At 41.1% G+C, this 23,916-nt stretch overlaps 1 protein-coding gene across 2 annotated transcripts in view; it reads right to left on the minus strand.

Annotated features, from left to right (window-relative positions):
- nlgn2a (neuroligin 2a) overlaps positions 1–23,916 on the minus strand; it is a 64,140-nt gene that overhangs the window by 14,192 nt on the left and 26,032 nt on the right. The window contains exons 3-4 of one of the 2 annotated variants that reach the window (XM_077498859.1): positions 18,508–18,561; positions 10,011–10,160 (exon numbers count right to left, since the gene is read on the minus strand). In XM_077498859.1, the coding sequence (XP_077354985.1) occupies positions 10,011–10,160; positions 18,508–18,561 (204 nt within the window). The remainder of the gene's footprint in view (positions 1–10,010; positions 10,161–18,507; positions 18,562–23,916) is intronic. The other variant, XM_077498860.1, reaches the window with a different exon arrangement.

Genomic DNA, 23,916 nt, shown 5'->3' on the forward strand with positions numbered 1-23,916 from the left:
AACCAACAACCGTCCATCTCAAAGAGAGAACGTCTCCCACCTGGCCCAAAACATGCGGGACAATTGGACTCATCCTTGATCGCTATTTGGCATCCTCGCGGCACTGATTAAAGTTATCAAGGGGAAGCCGGCTCCCTATTTGGCAGGCAGAGGAAGATGTGCCACGACTCAGCCTGTCAGATTAATAAATACATCACTGCATTTAACGGACTTCAAAAATAAGGGGAAATAAGGACTGGATCTTTTCTCATTGAAATGAATGGAAATGCTATTAATCTGTTCCAACACAACAAAAATGGTTGTCAAGCGTACTAAAAATAATTTAACCGTTTTAACCTCCTTCTGGTGTACCTCCCTTAGCCACCTGGGGGCAGTAAAAGACTATAATGTTATTTCGTTCTATGCAGAGGATAAAGAATTTTGAGGACTGTTATATTTACTGTCTAAAAAAAGGGTTAAAGTACACCAACATGAGTCAGAGACAAAGATAATAAATAATGCTGAGTTTTCATATTAACTCATTTGCTCCCAAAATGTATAAATATGTTCTAGTTTACATATTACCATGCTCCCAAAGACAAATTTATACGTGTTTTTTTTGTGCTAGAGCATACAGAAGGCTTTGATGCAGCCTCTGAACTGAAGAGAATGCTTGAAACAATGGTAGTTATTACAAAAACGGCCAGCAGGTGGCAGAAGAGTATAAGAGATCAACCAGGGCCATGTTAAAACAAGCTCTTTCCCCACTATTTTAAACAGATTTTCGAATAAGGGTGAAACTTAGCTATATTCTAATGCTAATTGCTGCAAAACAGAAACCGATGGAAATATACTTTTTTTCCTGATAAAAGAAGAGACTGTAATTTTTCTTTTGGTAGGTTCCATGTTTTTATAGCAATAGAACACATTATTCTGTGGGCCTTACAAAATCAGTCAAAATCCAATAAAACAGTCGGGAGCAAATGGGGTTGCTTCAGTGGAAATGGCTGGGAGGGAATGAGTTAATTTAACAATATCAATATGCTTATCCTTCCCGTTTTAACGATAATTGGGTTTTCCGCTGCTTTCCCTTGACACTCCTTCCTCTTCCCCTCGTTTTCCAGTCCCTCCATTGGTCACTTCTGTGTCAGGACTTGACGTTATTAGCCTGCTAATTACTTCTCACCAGCCCTCATTTACCCTCCGAATCCATTCTTATATTATATATATATATATATATATATATATATATATATATTAGGGGTGTGAATTGCCTAGTACCTGACGATTCGATTCGTATCACGATTCACAGGTCACGATTCGATTCGATACCGATTAATCCCGATACGAATTTATAAGTCGATTGTTGCGATTTTTTTTCATTCAAATTTAGAAAATACTAATCAGTAAGCTTGTAGAGTGTAAGATTTATATGAAAAGCATTAAAATAAAACATTAAGGCTTAATGTTCCGTTCATATAACATTCTTCCATGCTCAAGGTGTGAATCCTAAAAAAAAAAAAAAAAAAAAAAATCGATTCTGCCGATTATTGAATCGATTCGAGTATCGCGATATATCGGCGAATCGATTTTTTTAACACCCCTAATATATATATACTCCCTTCCAAATAAAGCAGATGCTTTGACCGACAAGTCGTTCGCTCAAATGGCGCTCTGATGAAACAAGCAAAGTGACACGACGACAACACGGTCACGCTGATTGCTTTCGCAGCTTCGTCTTGCCTCGTCGCGTCTCACAGTCAAGGAGTTACGTCCTCGCAGAGCTGTCGGCCTCCGAAGGGAGACGGAGGAATTCTGGGTGTCTCATTAGGAGACGCTCGGGCTTGTGCCTTTTTTATGTTCCGCAACATCTCCAGGATGCCACATTAGGATAATTAACGACCTGAAAGATTTCCTCCATCAGCTCCAGGATGTCCGAGCAGAAATGCTTTGTTCTCACTTTGAGTAAGAACCTGCCCGAGAGGCTCTTTCGCAAACGTGCTTTATATCAGCGTCGGAGTTGTAAACATCTGGACAAAAGGCAGACGCCATTTGTCAAAGACGTGCTGTGTCGCTCAGGGTTTCTGAGGACACATGCTGATGAAACTTTGACAGATGACGCGCGCCGTCTCCCAACATTGCATACACCGACGCCATCTTCATCCAAACTGCGGCTTTTACAAATACAGCTGCATATCAGTAAATTGGAATATGATGGCGGGGAACTATTTATTTCAGGAGTTTAATTTTCACATGCCACACACACACACACTGGACGGATGTAGACAGGCACACTACTGGCAAGACAACACAATACATGTGCCTGCTTGGCATTTGCAAGGCTCCCATTTAGAGGCCGTTACATAATTAGCATTTGCACACGCACACCCTCTTATGTAATTAAATCACCGTCCTATGCATCTATTTTTAGGTAGAATAAATATCTGGTGACTATTAAACAGGGTAAACCTTACATTAGTGTTTTCCAAATATTTTCTAAAAAAAGATACAGCTACAATTTCATCATCGACTTTAAACACGGTTTCTGTATGTATCAGCAAGTGTAATTTACGGACGTTTTTTTTCTTTTAATGCAACTTAAAAATAATTTCATGCCCACATTGTACTCCGTGTACACACATACACCCGCAAACATATACATACATACATAACATACACATAGTGTTTATATATTAGGGTTGCCAGTGGGTTACATTTATGTATTGTATTAATTGCATGATGATTAATCATAAATTAATCGCACGTTATATCTGTTCTAAATGTACAATAAAATAAATTTTTTCAAGTTATCATCCTCTTGTTAATTAACTAAGTGGACAAATATGGTTATAAAATAAAAACGTGGTTGTATAATTTCGGTCATTGATACATCAACTTAATAGCAAATCATAAAGTTAACCATTACAGTTTATGCTTAAAAGGAGTGAGAAAAATGGAGTCGTAGATTTGTGTTGAGATAATTGTCTGCCACTAGGTGGCATTAGAGTTTCATGATGGACGTCTTTTCAAATTGGTATTTGGAACATGGAGCAACTCCTGGATTTTATTAGTCAGCAGTTCCCGCAAATAAATATATATATATATTTTTTATCACATTAATTATTGCTAAATTGTGTTATCATGACTCCTTTACACAATGTTGTATTAAGAATAAAGCACAAACAACTATTTAAATTTAAAATGCCTCGCAACATCGGATTTAATGCTTCTTAATGCCATTTAAGGCCTTGTAAGCGAAATCCATTTCATGACTTTTAATGCTTTTTAATGACCCGCGGAAAGCCCGTTAAAAAATGTCAGTCTTGAGTTTGAGCACCACTGCTCTAAACCCATGTGCACACGAATGCACCCGACATGCTGAATGATGGCGGTCTTTATCCACTGATCCACACCATTATTACCTGCAGCTGTGTTTACATCGAGTGGGAGGAAACAACAATCAAGTAACCTTGGCTTTTCTCTTGAACCGTGCCGCCTCGCCGTGCACGCCACTCAAACCCCCGCACGCGGCCAAGCTGTAGATGTGGGATGAGGATACGAATTAGACTGATTCATAATTCATTAGCAACCTTGACAAGGGGAGAAGGAGGTGACGGGAGGGGAGGGGGCTCCAGAACATCGATTTCCGTCATGTTGGGGTCATCTGCGCACGGACGTGACTCGGCGGCGGCTGCTTGAGCTCACGTCACAGGCTCGTCTCTTTGATACAAGCAGAACAAGCTTTGGGATGTGGATAATGTCAGGTGCTACTCAGGCTGTTTTGTTTGTCAATTTGTCAGTATTTTACTATTTGCTGCTTTATAGTGCCAAACTTTAGGTAGCCCACGACTCTTGTAAAGATTTGGTCCAGTAGCTTTGTTGGCATCTAACTGCAAATGGCTTTAATGTACAGTGTTCCCTCATATATCATGGGTGTTACATTCCAAAAACTACCTGTGATCATGGAAACCCACCTTTTTTTTTTTTTTTTAAACTCCTGTTAATTAGATATATTTTTTCGTTTATTATATATATTTTCGTTTTGGTTTCATTTGTACTTTATTATATATGCTTTCTCATTCATCATATGTTTTTTCATTTACATTCATTTTTTCCATTAAAAGTATGTTTTGTTTTGTTTTTACTTGTTATACAGCACAGTATGTATTTTTTCATTTATGTCTATATTTTTCATTCATCATTTTTTTTTTTACAGTAATTTTTTTTCCATTAAAAGTATGTTTAAAAAAATACTTGTGTTATACAGCACAGTATATATTTTTTTCATTTATTATAAATATTTTTTCTGCTTTGGTATGATTTTTAGTTTATTATGAATGCTTTTTCATTCATCATTTATGGGTTTTTTTTCATTTACAGTCATTTTTTTTCCATTAAAAGTATATATATATATATATATATATATATTTTTTAATTTACTTGTTATACAGCACAGTATATACTTTTTTCATTTATTATATGTTTTTTCATTTTGGTATGATTTGTAGTTCATTATGAATGCTTTTTCATTCATCATTTATGTTTTTTCTCATTTAAAGTCATTTTTCCCCCCAATAAAAGAATGTTTTTTTTTTTTTTTTTTTTTTATTTACTTGTTGTACAGCTCAGTATATATTTTCTATCACCGGAATGCAATGCGTTGGAAAGGTCTCGTCGAGACAAACCCGCGGATGCCCGTATGTCCCCGGTCGGACGTAGGGTTCGAGAGATACGGCCGCACAAAGACCAAAAAAAATAAATAGTGTTGTTCCGATACCGTTTTTTGGCCCCCGATACCGATCCCGATACCCAGCTTTGCAGTATCGGCCGATGCCGATACCATACCTACGTTTTTTTCCCCCTCAACATGTAAAAGCTGTCCTGCCATTGGTTCAGAGCATTCAAGGGCCAATGTTATATCAGTGAATATCGTGCACGAGCAAGACACAAGATGCTGCATCCAAAATCCTATATTACCGGTAGAATTAATAGTATCGGCATGTTACATGTTACATGTCACCGATACCACTGTTTTAATGCAGTATCGGCACCTCTGCCGATACCAGTATCAGTATCGGAACAACACTAAAAATAAACAAACCAAAAAGCGTTAAAAGAAAAGCACACTGTAAAAAATCCGCGAAACAGCAAGGCCGCGAAAGGTGGACCCGTGTTAAATGAGGGAACACTCTACCACATAGTGTTAGCAGTGAACACAAAATGTTAGCTGTCCTCCGTTGTCTTTCTATCCGCCTACACATGCTGCGCTGGAACAAACCAGGATTTACAGTTCCCAAGCTGCAATGGACTGCACCACTAATTATTGGACTCGGGTTCCATCACGGCTCGCCTCCTCCTCCGCATTCATGAATGCGCCTTGGTCTCTCCGTGCCAGTTCCGCTATGGATCGATGTCTCCCGTGAGACACCTGAGGCAATCAGGAAGAGTTGATTGCTGTCCCGTTTTCTTCCCGCGTCCGTCCTTTTCAAATCTCACCGGGCAGGACGTTCGGCGCGCGTCCAACTGCTGCCTTTCCTCCATCATGGCGCATCGACAGAACCCTGGCATCAGCTCACTGGGAATGCTCCACGCTTATTTATCTTATCTTTCATACTGTCCACAAGGACAATCAGCCAACATTTACATTGCAAGTGAACATTTGAACATTTGAAAAGTTGAATGCTTTCAAGATTTTGTTTCGAGGAGATGGCCTGAGGTTCTGAACCGGCATGACCTAAAGCGCTAAGGTGGAGGTACTGACCTGCAGCATATGAATAAATCAAGATTCAAAATAGGGCCAGACTGACATGCATTTTCGGAATTCCGATATTTGGCCAATTCTCAGATGATTAAAAACCAAATTAATCATTACTTAAATTGTATTATTATTATTATTATTATTATTGTTATTATTATATTTTGTATTTAATTTTATTTAATTTAAATGTATAAAATTAACAAATTAATATTGTTTGTTTTAGATATCATTATATAAACAGAATTCCCCCACGGAAATGTCCTATTCCATTGACTTGCTAAGAAGCCTTCCAAAGATGGTGAAAAAAAAAAAAAAATGGAATTCGAGCGCTTGACGCGTCTGTATGATAGCAAGAATGCTGGAGGGCTCCTTGCAGTGTTTGGCTGCATTCACTTCATGCATTATCCATACGGTGGATCCAATGCATAAATCAACAGCGGGTGTTAATCTGCAATTGTCAGGAAACAGAAGATGAGGTTGCAGTACAGTGGATGTAACTGTTCAAATGCCAGGTTTTTGTGATCTAAAAAATAGCTCATAAATCTTTTCAAAACTTTATTAACGTGGCCTATAATCTGTACATCTTTAGTGAACTAGACTAAGTGCAATTTCTGGAGAAATTGCGTTGGAATGCTGAACGCTGAATGCCAATAGATGAATGCTGAGCTATGAAGTAAATTGAAAGATAAATTATGTGAAAATTAAGTTTTAATAGAAGTTGAAAGATAAATGAATAAAAAGAACTGAGCAGTATCACAGAGCTGGTAATGATGATCAGCTGGGCGTGGAAAGTGGGATTTAGAAAATGTTCAATGCTTTCAGCATTCCCACAATTTAGTTCAGTCTTTTTGAGAGAGAAATCAATCAATTGTGGTTGCACAAGTGTGCACACCCTCTCATAACCGGGATGTGTCTGTGTTCATGCCTCCGTTAACACAAAATCAAGCTCAGATGTTCTAGTAAGCTTTCACTGGCCTTTTTTTTGGCTTCATAGGAAACGCCTGAAGTTTTTGTGGTAACACCAACTGTTATTTTGAAACGCTCCATAATTCTTACCATAAAAAAGCAATTGAAAGCCTAAAAGAACACATGAACTTCATTTTGTGTCCAACTGTTCATAATTCACTCCACCTGCTGAATTCAGAGAATCTCCAAATAGCAGTCAGCATCACCACCAAGTTGTAAAATGATTTATCTCGGTCTCATCTGAACAGGGTTGTGTAGACTTTTTAAACCCATGCAGGAGAAGAATTTCTACATATTCCCACTGTGGTGCTCCACCGTATTCACTTGCCTAATCCTGAGGGACAGGAAGGGAACGGAAGTCTGCCAAGCAGTTTGATCAGGCGCCAAGTCCCGTTTGCTTCTTCCGCCACTCACATCTGCTCAAGGGCCATTTGGAGCCAGGCCAAGCCCCTCCACAAAGTCACCTGGACGACAACGCTTGCGTTTTTGACTAGCAAACAAAACTCTGTTGTAATTTGTGCGCCTTTGAAGCAAACCAGTTCTATTGGCAGCCCGACATGCCCACGCCATGGTACCAATGTATCCAATGTGAAACTCAGCAGAAAGTCCCGTCCTGTGGTGAGACATTACCTGGGCCGCACTCAAGCATCTTGATTGCCATATGTTGTTTGTCTGCGCTACCCCGAGCAGACAATTCACGCTTCCAGCTTACCAGGAACACTTTGCGCAATTCGCTCGTCCATGAAGACGTGCTTGGGTGGACGAACCTCATCAATCACCCTCGGGATAAACTCAAATAGTTAGCTCGTCCACCTCTCGGTTTTGAGGTTGCCTGCTCCCATCTCGGCTCCCTCTCTGGAGTTTGACGGTTGACTGTACTCATTCTGGTAGTTTACATTAGATTCGCGCCTTCGGAGAATATTCCCCAAATAGCAGCGCCATCCCCACGGGGAGAACGCCCGCCGCCGTCGTCTCGCGGCGATCCCGGGAGCGCAGCGTGATGACTCAAAGCGCTGTCATCTCGGCGTAATGATGATCAATCTCGGCTATTAGCGGCCCGCAGCTCCCCGCCGACGACGTTCTGACACGAGAAACACGCATCCGCCTAATCGGCCCCATAACTCCCACTTTTGCGGAGCGCCCGCGAGCAAAAGTGGGCTACGGTGAGGAGGGATGAGCACTGATGAGCGAGGCAGGCAGGTAACCAAAGTTGTAAACGGTCGACGACCAAACATGCCTTTGACTGGATGCCAGTCTTTTGCTTACACTGCTTCCAGTACGTGTATGTCGCATTTTTTATCCAATCAGATTTCAGCAATCATGTGTTGCTATGCCAATCTAATCTGCCCAGGGCCCTCACAATCTGTTATAATGTCATTGTGAGTTTTTGTTGAAGATTTCAAATTTGTCCTTACAGGGCCAGGGCAATGGCTACTGATGACATCAGCATTTTTCTGACCTGTGATTGGCTAGTCAGACCAAAATTTGTTCTGATAGGTATAACATGTCTGTAGTTCCTAGGACACATTTAACAATATCTAGTTAGTATTTGGGATGTCCGATATGACTTTTTTTCTATTTGTCTAATTTCTGATGATGACAGCTGATACTGTGTTTACCGATATCTTGAAATAAGGCCCTACATGCTACTCAAGAATATTTTAGTTAACTAAAATGAAAAAAAACTAAAGCTAAAATTCCCAAAACAATTTCGTTAACTAAATAAAATAAAAATAAAAATGCTTTTTAAAAAAACGAAAACTAACTGAAATTTTATGTTTACAAAACTAACTAAAACTAACTATAATTACAGCAAAAATGTCTTTTGTTTTCGTCTTTGGTAATTAATTTAATGCATGAGCCTTTTGGGATGATTTTAAATGTGATTGGCGTCTCGTGATTCTCGATGCATTCTCGTTGTTTTTCGTTTAGTCATATTATGTGAATAAATAGTTAAAACCTTATTTGTGTCTGCGCTTTGGGATCCAACCGTTCAGCACATGACAGTATATGTATATGTATGTGCTTGTGAGACACCAGACTTATGCCTCATACTGTATATTGACTGGAGAAGACTGCACATCAATTCTTGAGGGGGTTACTATGGAGACTGAGAGTTTAGTGTGTTTTGTGTGTGTGTGTATTGATCCATTGTGTGTATGTGTGTGTGGCCAATGTGCTTGAGTTGTTCTGCCTGCGCGTCTCAAAATCATTTCTCTGGTCATGTCAGGTTGCTCTCACACTGCTGCCTGATGCCACACACAGATACACACTCATCGGACAAAGTTTTGCTCTGATTAACCAATCACAGTACAGAAAAATGCTGATGTCATCACAAGCTGCCCTGGAAGGATGAATATGAAATCTGATTGGTTAAAAAAAAAAACATTCCCATTGCAAATATAGCTAAAGTTCTAACAGCCTCTTGATTCTGAGGGCCCTGGGCAGATTAGATTGGCATGGCAACACATGGACGCTGAAATCTGATTGGATTAAAAAAAAAAAGAAAAAAAAAAGGAAGCTTCACAATCACGTACTGGAAGCAGTGCAGTCACGAGAAACGCTAGCAAATGAAGACAATAGACGACCGGGCCCTTCTTGCAATTCATTAGGTTTTACGACAAGCACGCTGTATTTTAAGAGTAATTTAAAACATAACCAATTCTCAAGCCTACATTTTGCATGTTGCACTCCTTGAGGATGCCATATCCGCAGTGAGAATGTGTAAAAAAACACACACATACACGTACACGTCTCAAGAGGGTGCATCAACACGGGCTCTGCCGCACACTGAAGCGGCTCTGCGGGTTTTATTTTTAGCATCGCAGGCAAATCCCCCCCCCCCCCTTCCTGCTCTCTGGCCTCCCTCTCATCTCTCTCCTGCCATCACTTCTCTCATCTCTCACCCTTGTCTTTGTGTGTGCGCGCTTCCATGCCCTGTGCTCTCCCAGTCATTGATCACCCGCGAATGGATGCGTTGTCTCACTTTCATCTCCCTCCCTTAGGACGTCTGTCGCCACGGCAGCCGAGCGGCGTGAGGTCAAACGCCGGGCGGCCCTTTACGTATTCAACGCTGCGGACTATTATTGTATGTGCTCCGTTTGAATGAATGAATGATTTCAGCTCCATACATAAAGCAGAAGAGAAAACACAAACATCTTTCCGAACAAATCAATTAACCGATACAGGAATAGGCTTCAAACATAAGTAATAAATATATTTAGAAAATCCTTTATAAAGAACAGCCACTGGTTTAACGTTTTTGGGAGCAAATGAGTGACAAAAATCCAAAAGCTCCACGACTCACCCAGCACGCCGAGACGATAATTCATGGTCACCACGATGACGTTGCCGTAGGCGGCGAGCACGCTGGCGTCAAACATGTTTCCGGTGCCTTCCATGTACGAGCCCCCGTGAATGAACAGCATCACCGGCTTCTTCCTGCGGTCGCGAATGTCTGCAGAAGGAGGTTCAATTTGATCAGATGTTGCTTTTGATAAGAAGAACAAATCGTAACACTTGATTGAGGAGTACTGCACTAGAAAGTAGTTGGATGAGTACTTTTGAGGCAATTAAAAATAACAGTGCAAACAGTCTTGCTGATTGTCAAGTGATGTGTATCATCACGACCATCCAAAGTTGCTGGGAAGAAACACATTTGTATTTTTTACACGCATTTATTCCTCACTTTTGCTTGCGGGGGAAAAAAATATATAGCTTAAGGTCATTTAGGTTGTCGATAACACAAACAAGCCAATGTTTCCTTTTGAACTTCTCCAGAAAGTATATTTAAGTTTATATATTTCTTTTTGGCTCAGATTATTTCTCTTTTCATTTCAAGGCCAGCCAGACATGAATGCAGAAACGTGAAAGTGTGCGAAAAGCAGAATACAGACAGGAAAATGTAGCATTACATGAGGGGGCGAGAAAAACAAACAAACAAAAAAACAAAACGCCAACATGAAATGTTGGGTGTCCTCCGTCCATTGTTGTCCTTGCTCATGACAGGTCACCAGCTGTCTTTCCATCCCAAATTTCCATAATTCCCCCCACCTTGGCTCGCGCCTCGGCTCTCTCACAAATGCGAAAATCAGTCGGTCGGCGCTGAGCTGCAAGGACAGTTACATCAACATCTTTCTGGGTCAATTCCCCAGCAGTCCATTTCCAGGAAATGTATTCTCTCGGATGCTATTGTTGAGCGCTGGCAACACCACAACAATGGAAAGATGACGCAAAAGCATTTCACATCAACAGTAACACATCACAATTGTAATTTAGGAATGGTGTCGATAATATATCGGCTTGTAATGGGGAGGAAATCAGCTGCTGTTGCCATGGTGACCTGGCATTACCGACTTGAGTTCATGTCATTCTTAGCCGGTATACTCAAAATGCCTTTTCTTTACATTGGGCTTTACTCTAAGGGTTCTACTTTACACATGGCCCCTTTGCAGTACACGATGACATATTGTTCTCTGGAAACAATGCATCCCAAGTAGCTGTTTGCAAATCAATAGGATTGATCCCCTTTCGTTGACTGACGGCTCCCTTGCAGCTGCATTCGAGCTGCTCAAGCCAAGCACGTACTGTGCAAGTGTGCACCATTGCTGCACACTTGCACTACACTGCGGTGATTGCGTTCAAGAAATGAAAGAAATACTGAGTGGAAGCAAAAATTGATATGTTTTGAAATAGTCACATTCTTGAGGGGGTGTGCACTTTTGCAACCATACATCAAATTCACTCTCCTTTTTGAATTTGTTTTCTTTCTTAATTTTGTTGTACGTTTTAACGGTTATATTCGTAAAAAGTTTTATATCGTTGTCTCATTTTTTGATATCCCAAGTCAAGCCAAGTCAAGTCACCTGTATTTATATAGTTATATAGCGCTTTCAAACAGGGTACAAAGATGGAAATCAATAGTCAAAATTGGACCCCGGCGGCACGGTAGTTGAGTGGTTAGCACGTCTGCTTCCCAGTTCTGAGGTCTCCGGTTCGAGTCCAGGCTCGGACCTTCCTGGGTGGAGTTTGCATGTTCTCCCCGTGCCCGCGTGGGTCTTCTCCGGGTACTCCGGTCTCCTCCCACATTCCAAAGACATGCATGGCAGGTTAATTGGGCGCTTCGAATTGTCCCTAGGTGTGGGTGTGGATGGTTGTTCGTCTCTGTGTGCCCTGCGATTGGTTGGCAACCAGTCCAGGGTGTCCCCTGCCTACTGCCCAGAGCCAGCTGAGATAGGCGCCAGCAGCCCCCGCGACCCTTGTGAGGAATAAGCGGTCAAGAAAATGGATGGATGGATGGAAATTGGACCCTCTCCAGATGAAAGAGGTCCAAAACGAGCACAGTAAACACGAAGCAACGAGGCTGAACACGCCGACTCCGCTCGGCAAGTTTGAAGGCGTAAGACGGCAGAAGGCTGCGGTACCCCGAGGAGCCGCAGCTCGGCTGCAGATGCTCTCAAGCAGAACGGCAGACAATGGCACTATTAGGCCCGCGCTCGTGTTCAGCACACCACCCACCGACAACCCCCAGGACGCCACCTTCTGCTCCCCTCGCCATCCTGCTGCTTGACTGGTGACTGATGAACATCGAGTCTTGAAACGCAACCACATAGCCTCGCCTGTCTGCTAGCTTAATGCTAATGCTAATTAGCATCTATCTTGCAGCAAACAGAACAGTAACAATACCAACACTATAAAACAGTACTCAAAGTCATATATTCTTTATCCTCTGCATAGAGCGACTAATATTAGTGCTGTACTGATGAGCTGGTAGAGGAGTGTCTCAATTAAATGTTAACAAAATTGGCCTCACAGCTGTTTGTTAGCCAACAGCAAGTTTAGAAAAGGTCAAACCAAGATCAACTCCAAAAGTTTTAGCGCATTTTCGGCTTAGCCTGGAAATTGTGAGTGATGTATTGTTACGTTTAAAGTGCATCTAAGTTATTATACATTTGCTAAAATGCTGTATACTCATGAACTTTAAGTGAATTACTTTGCACCCATTTCTTCAGATGAGCTGTACCAAACAGTCTGGCTGCGTTAAAATGAGTCACACCGTATGGGGCAGAAGCGAAAACGAGAACTTTGATTGCTAATGGATAATCAAATGCTTACTTGCAACACACTTACATCCAACCAGACAGCTATGTTAATCTAAGAAAATGCAGTGTTGCACTTTTGCAGCGTTGCACTTTTGCGCTTTCCCCACCCCTTAGTAGTGCAACGCCATTTTTTTCATACCCGGATAGGGAACAATCCCAAATAAAAAGAGAGGAAGCAAGAGAATTGTCATTGTTATAACTGACAACTCTGCTCTCCTCGCTGCAAGTAAAAAACAAAAGTCTTGTCTTCTCGTCCTTGTTTCCGTCTCTTCAAAATGTTTTGGCGTGTAAACCTAACATGTATATACGTGTGTAAGTGGCATCACGTGCATGCAGGTTATTGGGAGGCCACAGTGATGGAGGACCAGAGGTGGAGAGAGACGGCCGGTGATGAATGGGCCCTGATGAGATGCACAGTGGCAGAGCTGGCCCACAGGCCGCCGAGCTGGCCGAAAGACCAATCGTTAGAGCACAATGGATCACGGGGCCAGACTGATTGCATCGGAGATGTGTACGTGTGTGTGCGGATATGCCTAGGGTGCATTTTCAGACACACTGCCAGCTAAGGTAAGGTAAAGTAGATGTGACTGTGTTTAATGGGCCTTTAAACAATAAATGCACAATATATACAGGGAGTGCAAAGTCGATAGAGTTTTTGCGTGTTAGCTGGCTAGCTAGCATAAAATTCACCTGTTAGTGAAGCCCAGCTTGGCAGTGTATCAAAACGGTTTTGTTTTTGTCACGTCACTACTGGCCTCTCACACCATCACAGCCGCAACAAAGAGCGATTAGCCACTTGGACAGGAGAGGACAGGTTAGCTTAGTGCAAGCTAGCTCGTATAACACAACACAATACATATGGATTTGCTGGACCAAACCAAGAAAAACTGGATTCTACCGTTGGCCAATATAATAGTAATAGCCAATATATATAAACCTGGACAAAAATTCACCGATTTGCAGTATTTATTCATCTATTTTGTGCTGATGCTTCTGTCGCTGCTGCTGCATTCGCCACATGAGGCTTGAGGTAAAACAAAACCGTATAAAAAGCAAGAGCAGATGTGGCGAGATGGCGAGGCAGAGAACAGCATCCCACCCTGATGAGGCTCAATAACTTCTTCAACAACACAAGTGCTCCTGCACCTCGGCGCTCAAGTGTTTGCTCCTCTTCCTCGCTGGCCTCCCATCGCGCTGGATCCATATCTTGTTATTTACTGAGCGTCCGGCTGCCTCGTCTCCTCCCCATCTTTGTTCATTTAGGCCAAACAAATAGGCAGTGGTGTGAAGTCTGCTTGCTGAAGCCCTTACCTACAGTACATTTACAAACTAAATTCAGCTATCGTTCCAAGAGATTGTGTTCATATATTCCGAATAGGCTATTCTCTTCATTTGGATGCGTTTCCGTTGGCTGCTCTGCTTCCACAAAATGGATGTGCTGCTTCCACAAAATGGATGTGCACATACATATATATATATTTATTTATTTATTATTATATTTTGTCCAATCAGATTTCAGCTTCTATTTGTTGCCATGTCAATCAAAGCTGCCCAGGGCCTTTAGAAACCCTAGTGCTGGTCCATGTAATATAAACTATGTAAGCAACAGGACTCTTTGTTTAAGCGATCAGATTTCATATTCATCCATATAGGATGGCACCTGATTTGTACTCAATAATACATTTATGATTCAACAAACTCTGAATCTAAAATAAGACTAATCCAAATGTTGTCAAAACCCCTATAACTTTTTCTGTTCCTGTCTTATAAACTCATTCAAAACTGCATTGGATATTTTTATGCCACATTTGTATTTTGTCCACAAATGGATCAAAAGGATGCAGTTCTACTAGCTCTCACCTGGCTAGCTCGCCATTAATTAAGTAACAAATATTTGCTGGATTTCTTGAAACAATAGGTAGTAGGCGAGATGTCAGAAGTCGAGGAAAACTGGAGCACTTGGTCCAGCCACGTTATACAGAGCATCCAGAGGTTGGCAAAAACTGTCACTAAATTACTGGTGAATAAAGTACATTTTAAATTGGCACTGTTGATGGTGCTTTTCACTCCAACCTAATTGGCGCCCCACTCCCTCATCTCTCTCCCAGTATAGATGGCAGATTATGTTTTGGGGCTCTCTCACTCCTTACGGAATTCCACAAATTGAGTGGATGGGGAGGCAGATCCGAGTTTTCGGGCGACGCAGCCCCGCTCCGTCCGCGCAAGCGCCGCATGAGACAAACGACGGCACAGGCGAAGGCATTCTGGCTTGTTTTCCTTCTTTTAACCTCCTTTTCCTTCCATGTCCCACGTCGTTTTCTTTTAGCCTTAAGTCTGTTGGACTCGCGTTGACCCCCGCCGCTCCTCTCCTGAGTGTTCACGTCCGCCCGCTTGCTTTTGTTAAGGCACAAAACATTTCACCCATGGATCCTGCCTTTCTAAGTATGCGTGACAGCCGTGTGAAGTCACATTTTCTCCTGAAATGGAAAATATTCCCAAATGCTTGGAAATGAGAATCTTTGCTTGTTGCTTATCGGTCAATGAGGAGGGATGAAAATGCTATTTAAATGCGGAAAGCCGTTCCCACGAGGATTTGGTGGAAAATGACACAATAAGCAATAACTATTACTTCTCATACGATTATTCCCATCCACACTTTTTACATTATCGTATTATTTGTAACTTTTTGTTATGAAACAAGTACAACTAAACAGCGCTATGGATTTGACATAGTGCATACGTAGCAAGATGGCGGCAGAGGCATAACGATTCGACCACTGTCAGGTTTGGAATGAAATGAGGGGGAGCGTATGAACACGTTTCTTCTTTCTTTGCTCATTTGCTTCCGTCTACATGCAGACAACGCAATGAAGCGTGACACCGTCCTCATGCAACCTCCTCCTTGCACCTCACGCTTCACTCTTTTTCCCACGCGTTTCCGCCCTTAGCCAGCCTTTAACCGGCTGCCTGAGTTCCAAATGGCAGAGAACCAGTAAGCGTGTGCATGTGTGTGTGTGTTCAAACGTGGAAAGGACTTCACTTTTATTAACATTGCAAGCCTTCCACAAATTTCTCAGCAAGTAATACATAAATCTTTTTCTCTAATGTATAGTTGCGGTCGAGTGTCTGCATTTCCATTCTAAATGCTGATTAGCGTGTTTTTCCACCTTGCAGCTTTTTCATGTATTTTCGATTTCGCTGAAAAGGGAATCTTGGCTGTCAGTGCCAACCTTCCTTCGGAGAGGCTGTCAGAGTTCTCCCTCTCGAATGCAACAATGCGCCCTTAATTGGAATGCTCCTGCGACAGTTACTATCCAATCAGGAGCAAATACAAGGAGAATGCAAGAACAATAACACAATTCCAATTCTATCTATAGTATATCTATAGTCTTTCTCTCTCTCTCTCTCTCTCTCTCTCTCTCTCTCTCTCTAATATCTCTCTCTCTAGTATCTATCTAGCTATCTATAGTACCTCTCTCTCTCTCTCTCTCTCTCTCTCTCTAGTATCTATCTAGCTATCTATAGTACCCCTCTCTCTCTCTCTATCTCTCTTTCTCTCTCTCTCTCTAGTATCTATCTAGCTATCTATAGTACCTCTCTCTCTCTCTCTCTCTCTCTCTCTCTCTCTATCAATAGTATCTCTCTTTCTATCTATTGAATCTATCTCCCTCTATCTATAGTCGCTCTCTCTCTCTCTCACACTCTCTCCCTCTCTCTCTCTCTCTCTATAGTATCTCTCTCTCTCTCTCTCTCTCTATCTATCTATAGTATCTATCTATCTATTAGGGGTGTTTCCAAAAAAGCGATTCGGTGATATATCGTGATATCGATGTTTGGGGATGTTTAAATATTTTTTTAATGGCAATATTCAACAAAACACATTACTGTGGGTTAGGGTTGACAATTTAAGCATGAAGAATGCGATATTAATGGAACATTAAACCTTCATGTTTTATTTCAATGCTGTTCAAACATGAAACAGATTGCAACCTTTTGGTCAAATACGGCTATAAGCCTGAAGTTTCAGATAAATAAACACATTTTCATACAAATTTTACAGTGTAAAAGTTTGATTAGTATTTTCTAAATTTGAGTTAAAAAAAAAAATCTCAATAATCGACTTATAGATTTGTATTGGGATTAATCTAGCGAATCACGACCTATGAATCGTGATATGGATCGAATCATAAGGTACGAGGCAATTCACACCCCTACTATATATAGTATCTCTCTCTCTTAATATCATCTGTTGAGTCATTCTCATTATTTCTTTGCCTCTGTCGCGTAACATGGATTTGCCATCGATAAGAGTGTTGTGATGCAAATAAACTTGGCTTGCTTAACAGGATTTGATCAAATCAAATGTCTTAATGACCCTCCATATATCACACTGTAATTAAAACCCTGTTGCCTGCGTCATATTCTTATCACCGGGCAGTCGTTATTGGAAAAATCCAAAGCCCTCCCGAATGCATCACACGAGTCGACGCCTGGGGCCTGGCGCGCGCTTGTAAATAAAATAATCAGGCTGTGAAGCAAACTCGTTTACAATATTAAAAGCAAAACAAATTAATCAAAGACCCTTTTTATTTCCTATTTATTTTTGCCGGGGGATTTCCATGTTGTTGGGATCTATTCCTCAGGGAGTCTGAGTTGACAGCTTGCAGATTAGCAGATGGAGTAGGTCATTAGTTTCTGCACTTTAATTAATTCCTAAATGCTAACCTCCCACACTTCACTGGGCTGTCATTATTTCTGTTGGATGGAGGATGCACGAGCTTGGCTGTTGCTAACGCTCGATAAGGTTGCTCATTTAAAGACGCAGTTAGGAATCATTGGCTGGAGGGGAAGACAACAGTGCTTGTTGGGGTGATCCGGTAAAAAGTGCCACACATACCAACATACATCATCCATCTATGACAACCCTGACCAGCCTTATGATAACCTTTCACCTGACCCACACGCCTCACTGTATGCGCTCCATCTTTGGATTGATTGCAAAATAATGTTCCGTTTATAACAGCACACTAGATTATTCACAAACAAAAACAGTGGATGACAACGTTCTGACACTGATAACCTTTTCTGTCCCCACAAGTCCACTTTTGGGGTTAAAATAGTGTGCATCTGTTCTGAATCAGTTTGATGCCTGTGGAAAAAAAGCCTCAAACTTGCCCAAAAAGAAAAAAATTCCGCCTCACAACCCCCGAGAGCCAAAAAAAAAAAAAAAAAAAAAAAAAAATGCTTCCAAGAAACAAGAGGGATGATAAAAATCAGCTCCACTGCTGCAGCGAGGAGATAAACGACTAACGGGGGCCACAAGTGTCCTTGGATGCGCCCCCTCGAACCAACCTGATATTATTGGCTGGCAAAATATTTGTGGGCTCCGTAACAATTTCACCCTTGAGCTGAGGGATTGCGGCCCAATCATCGTTGGGCCCATCTACATTTTGGGGACAAAGCTGGCGCGATGCGTTCAAGGTCGCTTCGGAAGCGGTGATGAGGATGGAAAACACACACCATGATGAAATGTTCATCCTAGCGATGTTTTTTTTTATTTAAAGTCAGCACATTTACGTGCGTGCGCGGAACATAGCCACCTTGCGATGTGCGTGTGTGTGCGTGTACGTGTGTGTTTTCCATACACACCCCCAAAAAAAGACTGGAAAACAAGAAAAAAGGCAAAACATGCATCAAAAATACCTTCGTCTCGAGGCTTGTTGGCTGCAGATTCATCGTGTTTTTTTGTGAGCGGACCTAGGGTTCAGAAAAAAAGGGGGGGAAAAAGAGAAAAGAGAAAATTCAAAAAAGATTACTGGCAAAAAACGTTTTTAAAAAAATTAAAAGACAAAAAAAGAATACCAAAAAAATAAGAAAAGAAGCAAGAGCAAAAAGGACAAAGCAGTAAGAGTTGTTTTTTTCTCGGCGTTTTGTTGTTTAAAAAGAGGACAAAAACAAAATGCATCACAGACACATTTATCACAAGAAAAGACACAAGATCAAGAAAGATGATGATGTCGTCATCTCCTCTTTTGCTTCTGTCCTCCTGCGGGAGAAATGCGCACTAGCTCTTTTCCCCATCGATCCCTGATTGGTGCATCTGCATTTAAGTGAGTGTATCTACTATCTGAGGCGCTTTCTACCGCCCCCCACCAACCTCCAATTTAAAAAAAAAAAAAAAAAAAAAATTCTTCCCACCCCAAAAAATGAAGTAAAAGATGTTTGACTGCTCCATTTAAATAAAAAAAACAACAACAACAACAACATTTTTTATTAGGGGTGTGAGGCAATTAAAAATTTGAATTGTAATCAATCGCATGACTTCAATAGTTAACTCACGATTAATTGCAAATTTTATATCTGTTCTAAATGTACAATAAAATGTACGATAAAGTTAATCAAGTTCATAAAATAAAAAAATAAAAAAGTTTCTAGGTTTTCATACTCTTAACAGAATAGTAGAAAAAATGTTATATACAATAGATATATGGCTGCATCTTTTATTCACTGAACAGTATTTCATTAGAATTCATAAAATTGAGTTAAAATAAAAAAAAAACATTTACTGTACTGTAAAAAAAAAAAAAGTGTGATATTGATTTGTGTTGATGTCATTTTTCTGCCACTAGATGGCATAATTGCATTTGTAAGACATTGATGACAACTCAGTGCATTTTTTCTTTTCATATTAAGAGCTATCTATTCTTTAACAAAGTAACTTGTGGAATTCTGAACACTTTTAAAATTGTAAGATACAACTTGACACCAGTGTCCACAAATTGATGCATTATTATTACATTTCTTACTGCCAATTTTGACGTGTACATGTCTGCTGTGTTACAACCGATTGGAATTCCCCCAGTACCAAATAAGGGGCGGTCAATAATCGTGTGTTAAAAAAAAAAAAGTGGTGTTAAAGGCACTTCAAATGAACTCAAAATTAACGCACTAATTTCTAATTTTGTTAAAAATGCCGACCATTTTTCACAAAAGGGGGGTCATGGATTGCAAGGAGTCGTTTAATCAAGCAACATTCACTGGTTCGGTGACATGTAGACAAGAGGAGCGCTTGATGGTGTTTGATTGACATCGCAATAAAAGGCTGAGACGGCGAGCAGTGGGAATCAACAAGGAAAAAAAAACAGAAAAGAAGATGATGCACTTTTATAGACTCCAATCAAAGAAGCTAAAAAGCATGTGCGGCTTCATCCTCCCCCTGTTGCACACACATACATACAGCTTTAAAACACAACACACAAATTCAGAAATGTCATTTTAGCTTTCATGGGTTCACACTGCAATGGGATGTAATATGCACCTTTCAATTGGGGAGAAAATCCGTTTAATAGAGTGATAAACTGCTTTGTCTTGTCTTTTTCCTTACAATGGATTTAATGGTATGATGCCCTCTAGCTTTTCCTGTCTATCTGCAGGATTATGCAAAACCCGCCAAGACCAATTTCACAACATAAGCCCAAAGATCAGCCCATTGGAATCTGTGTCAAAAAAACATTAAGACGTGCAGCCTATAAAACCATCCGATGACACCAGCACCATCGATGACTATCTGCACCAGGGCAGAGAGGAGACAGGAGGTCAAAATCCTGGACCGGCCGGGTAGAATGCGGAGAGAGAAAAAAAAAAGCCAAAATGTAAACAAATGATGTTGGCGGCCATGTCATGTGAAGCCGGGTGTGAACGAGAAGCAAACAAGGGAGACGCGCCGACTGACGGGGAAGCCGACGGAATGACATTTACAGAGTGGTAATTATCAAGTAGGCGTGAAGGTTAAAGCCATTTTCTACCCATGGAGCCCGGCGCACATTAGAACAGTGAACACACACAAGCGCACATTTGTCGGATTAAGTATTCATGCATTCACCGCTGCCAAAACTGACTACAAATAGGATCACTTGCAGGCAACCAATACAGACTAATGGTATTTTCCATTCATTTCGATGGGAAAAGATGATTCTCTCTGCCTAGTGAATTGAGAATTTTTATTCCTTCATTTCTTGTTAGGATAGACCAAAATTAGGACCATTTGTACCTTGGCGCAGGTATACTAAAAGCAACTAGACTAAGTGCAATTTCTGGAGAAATTGCGTGGGAATGCTGAAAGCTGAATGCTAAGATTTGAATGCATGCTTATGAAGTAAAGTGAGAGATAAATTATGAACCTAACCTCCTGGTTATTGGACAACATACTTTACCAACTGTGCCAACGAGCAGTATCAAACACTTGGTAATGATGATAAGTCATATATATTGAAGTGGGTGTGGAAAGTGACAGAAATAGTTCGTCTACCCCATTGAAAATGAATGGGGAAAAGTTGATATTTAACGTTAAATTTGCGAATACTGTAAGTGATGTGGACTCAGACAATATATACCCCGAGGCGTGAATTTTTGAAGCTAGTTGAAATGTGAACAGTGTAAATTGGAAGTATTATGTGGGAGTTGTTACGTGGCAAAAAGGTGTGGAGAATAAAAATCACAACTGGACTAAGTGCAATTTCTGGAGAAATTGCGTGGGAATGCTGAAAGCTGAATGCCAGTAGCTGAATGCTAAGATTTGAATGCATGTGGGAATGCTTATGAAGTAAATTGAGAGATAAATTGTGAAATTATGACCTCCTGGTTACTGGACAATGCACTTTACCAACTGTGCCACCGAGCAGTATCAGACACCTGGTAATGATGATAAGTTATATGTATGGAAGTGGGCGTGGAAAGTGATGTCATTGTTTCTCTTAAGAAAAAAAAAAAGGACAATATATACACCAGGAGGCGTGAATGTTTGAAGCTAGTTGAAATTTGAACAGTGTAAATCGGAAGTATTAAGTGGGAGTTGTGACATGGCAAAAAAATGTGGAGAATAAAAATCACAATAACATATGTGGGAATGCTGAAGCATTCGCATAATAACAAGAGTAGCACATCGACGTTTCTCATAAAGTGGACCAAAATAATCCAATAGTTGGACAACTTTATTTGGTCTGTCCACTCCGAGTAAACACCACACTTACGACTTCTTAATGAAAAACAGCCCCCACGCATTCCATTCAATTTGGAGTGATTTCTTGTAGCTCGCTTGTGTGTGAAAGGTTTATAAAGGCACTGAAATTCAAAAAGGATGTTTGCATTCTCTGTGAGGGCTTTGAAGACATCACGCCGAGTCGTTCTCACAGATGCTCCGTGTTCTCTCCTCTTGAATAGGCTGCACTTTTGGCACTTGATGCATCACAAGCGGATAAACCAACGCGTGGAGACCGCAACAGGTGACACAGTACACACATTACAGTATATAAATATATATAATTAGTTGTGTGTGCTGTATATGGGTCGGCCCTATCCAAGGTGCTGAAATGTGGGTTTAAATGATTCACAGGCTTCACAGCACTGTGGGAGGCACGGACTATCTGTGTGTGTGTGTGTGTGTGTGTGTGTGTGTGTGTAGGTGTGTGTGTGTGTGTGTGTGTGTGTGTGTGTGTGTGTGTGTGTGTGTGTGTGTGCGCATGTGAGCAGGAAGGGAGGAAAGGGTGGTCGTGGTAGGGGAGGGCGTCCATTTGCATTCACTGCCAGTGTCATGCTCAGATTCAGAAAGCCTGAAGGGAAGAAGAGACGGCCCTTTGAGGTGCCTGTAGAGTGTGGCATAGTAGTGGTATACAGTATGCACAGCATGCAGCGCAGCATCCCATAATATACACTACCTCAATAGGCTGTGACTACAGTATGTTTATGACATCATTCATATTCAGTTTGTGGTCCATGTACTAGTGTGCGCTTTCTCCTCACTATTAAGTCGGACAACTAGGACATACAAGCAACTCAACTACATGTTAACACATTCACTGCCATAGACGGCTTTAGATGTCAAAGATTCTTTTTTTTTTTCCTGCACACGCAATAAAACAATGTGCAAAAAGCTTTTTCGTTATGCATCAACTTGGTATTAAAGCAACAACAGTAAATTGCAGCGTTTACTACACATAGTTAAAAAAAAAAAATCAACTTTTGTGTAGTCTCCAAAAATATTCAAAACATGCGGACATCCAACATCCAACACATTCACTGCCATAGACGGTTTTAGACGTCAAAGATTTTTTTTTTGTCCTGGACTGGCAGTGAATGAGTTAATAGTGGGTCAAAAACGTGCACAGGCGTACTAATACATGAACCTTAAGCCCGGGACATGAACACATTCATTGCAGAGTATGTGACGTAGCATGTAGTAGAAAGGAGTGCATGTAAAAAAGCCTTAGTAAACGATCTGTAAACATATTTTGCTATCAAAAGCCCTTTCAGTATTGTTTTGTTGTTTTTATAGATTGAGCTGCCACAAAAGTAGAAAGTCACTTACTTTTGAGGACAAAGAGTGTGCGAGTACCTTAAAATGAATCTCAAGGATCAAAAGGCTTTTCCTAGGAAGACGTTTTGGTTGGATCAGGACTCAAAAGTGTCACAATAAACTTTTCTTTTCTCTAATTTCATTCCTTTCTGTATCCACGCTGAATCAACAGTCCACGACAAGATGGCCGACAACACTTGCTTGAAAACTGCTGACCCGGCAGCTCCAAACGACACCTGCGCCATCTTGATGAGATGGAGCGCGAGACCTGCATGACAAATTCCGCCTTGACAAAGATAATAACGCTAGCGGTTTATTGAAAGCGTCAGACACCATTGCAAACTACAGGCACAATAATAAACTCATTTTTAAAGCAATGCCGCCGTGACAGACTCAATCAAACCTGAGCGTTATTATTCTCATAAATGAATCCCTGAAAGGTAGCTTTAAGGAGATACATTCAGTCACTGAGACAAATGGAGCGTGCGACGTGGCGCTAACACGCCTGTGATCTTTAATAGAACACAATCAGAGGTACTTCTTACACCCCGCACTTAAATCAGACGCGCTCCCAGATTGTGTGATTATTTAAGTGCCGTTGAAAAGTCAATTCACTCCGCCGAGCCTAAATGGATCATTGAAATGAGCAAACGTGGGCCTATTACTGTCTCCATTGCTCATCCAACGGCGGATGGGGAAGTTGTGAGGAGACGATGGCGAAGGCTTTATGACAATGAGCGAGGTTACGCGCATCATGTCAT

The sequence above is a fragment of the Festucalex cinctus genome, chromosome 16 (genome assembly GCF_051991245.1).
Source record: "Festucalex cinctus isolate MCC-2025b chromosome 16, RoL_Fcin_1.0, whole genome shotgun sequence".
Classification (NCBI taxonomy): domain Eukaryota; kingdom Metazoa; phylum Chordata; class Actinopteri; order Syngnathiformes; family Syngnathidae; genus Festucalex; species Festucalex cinctus.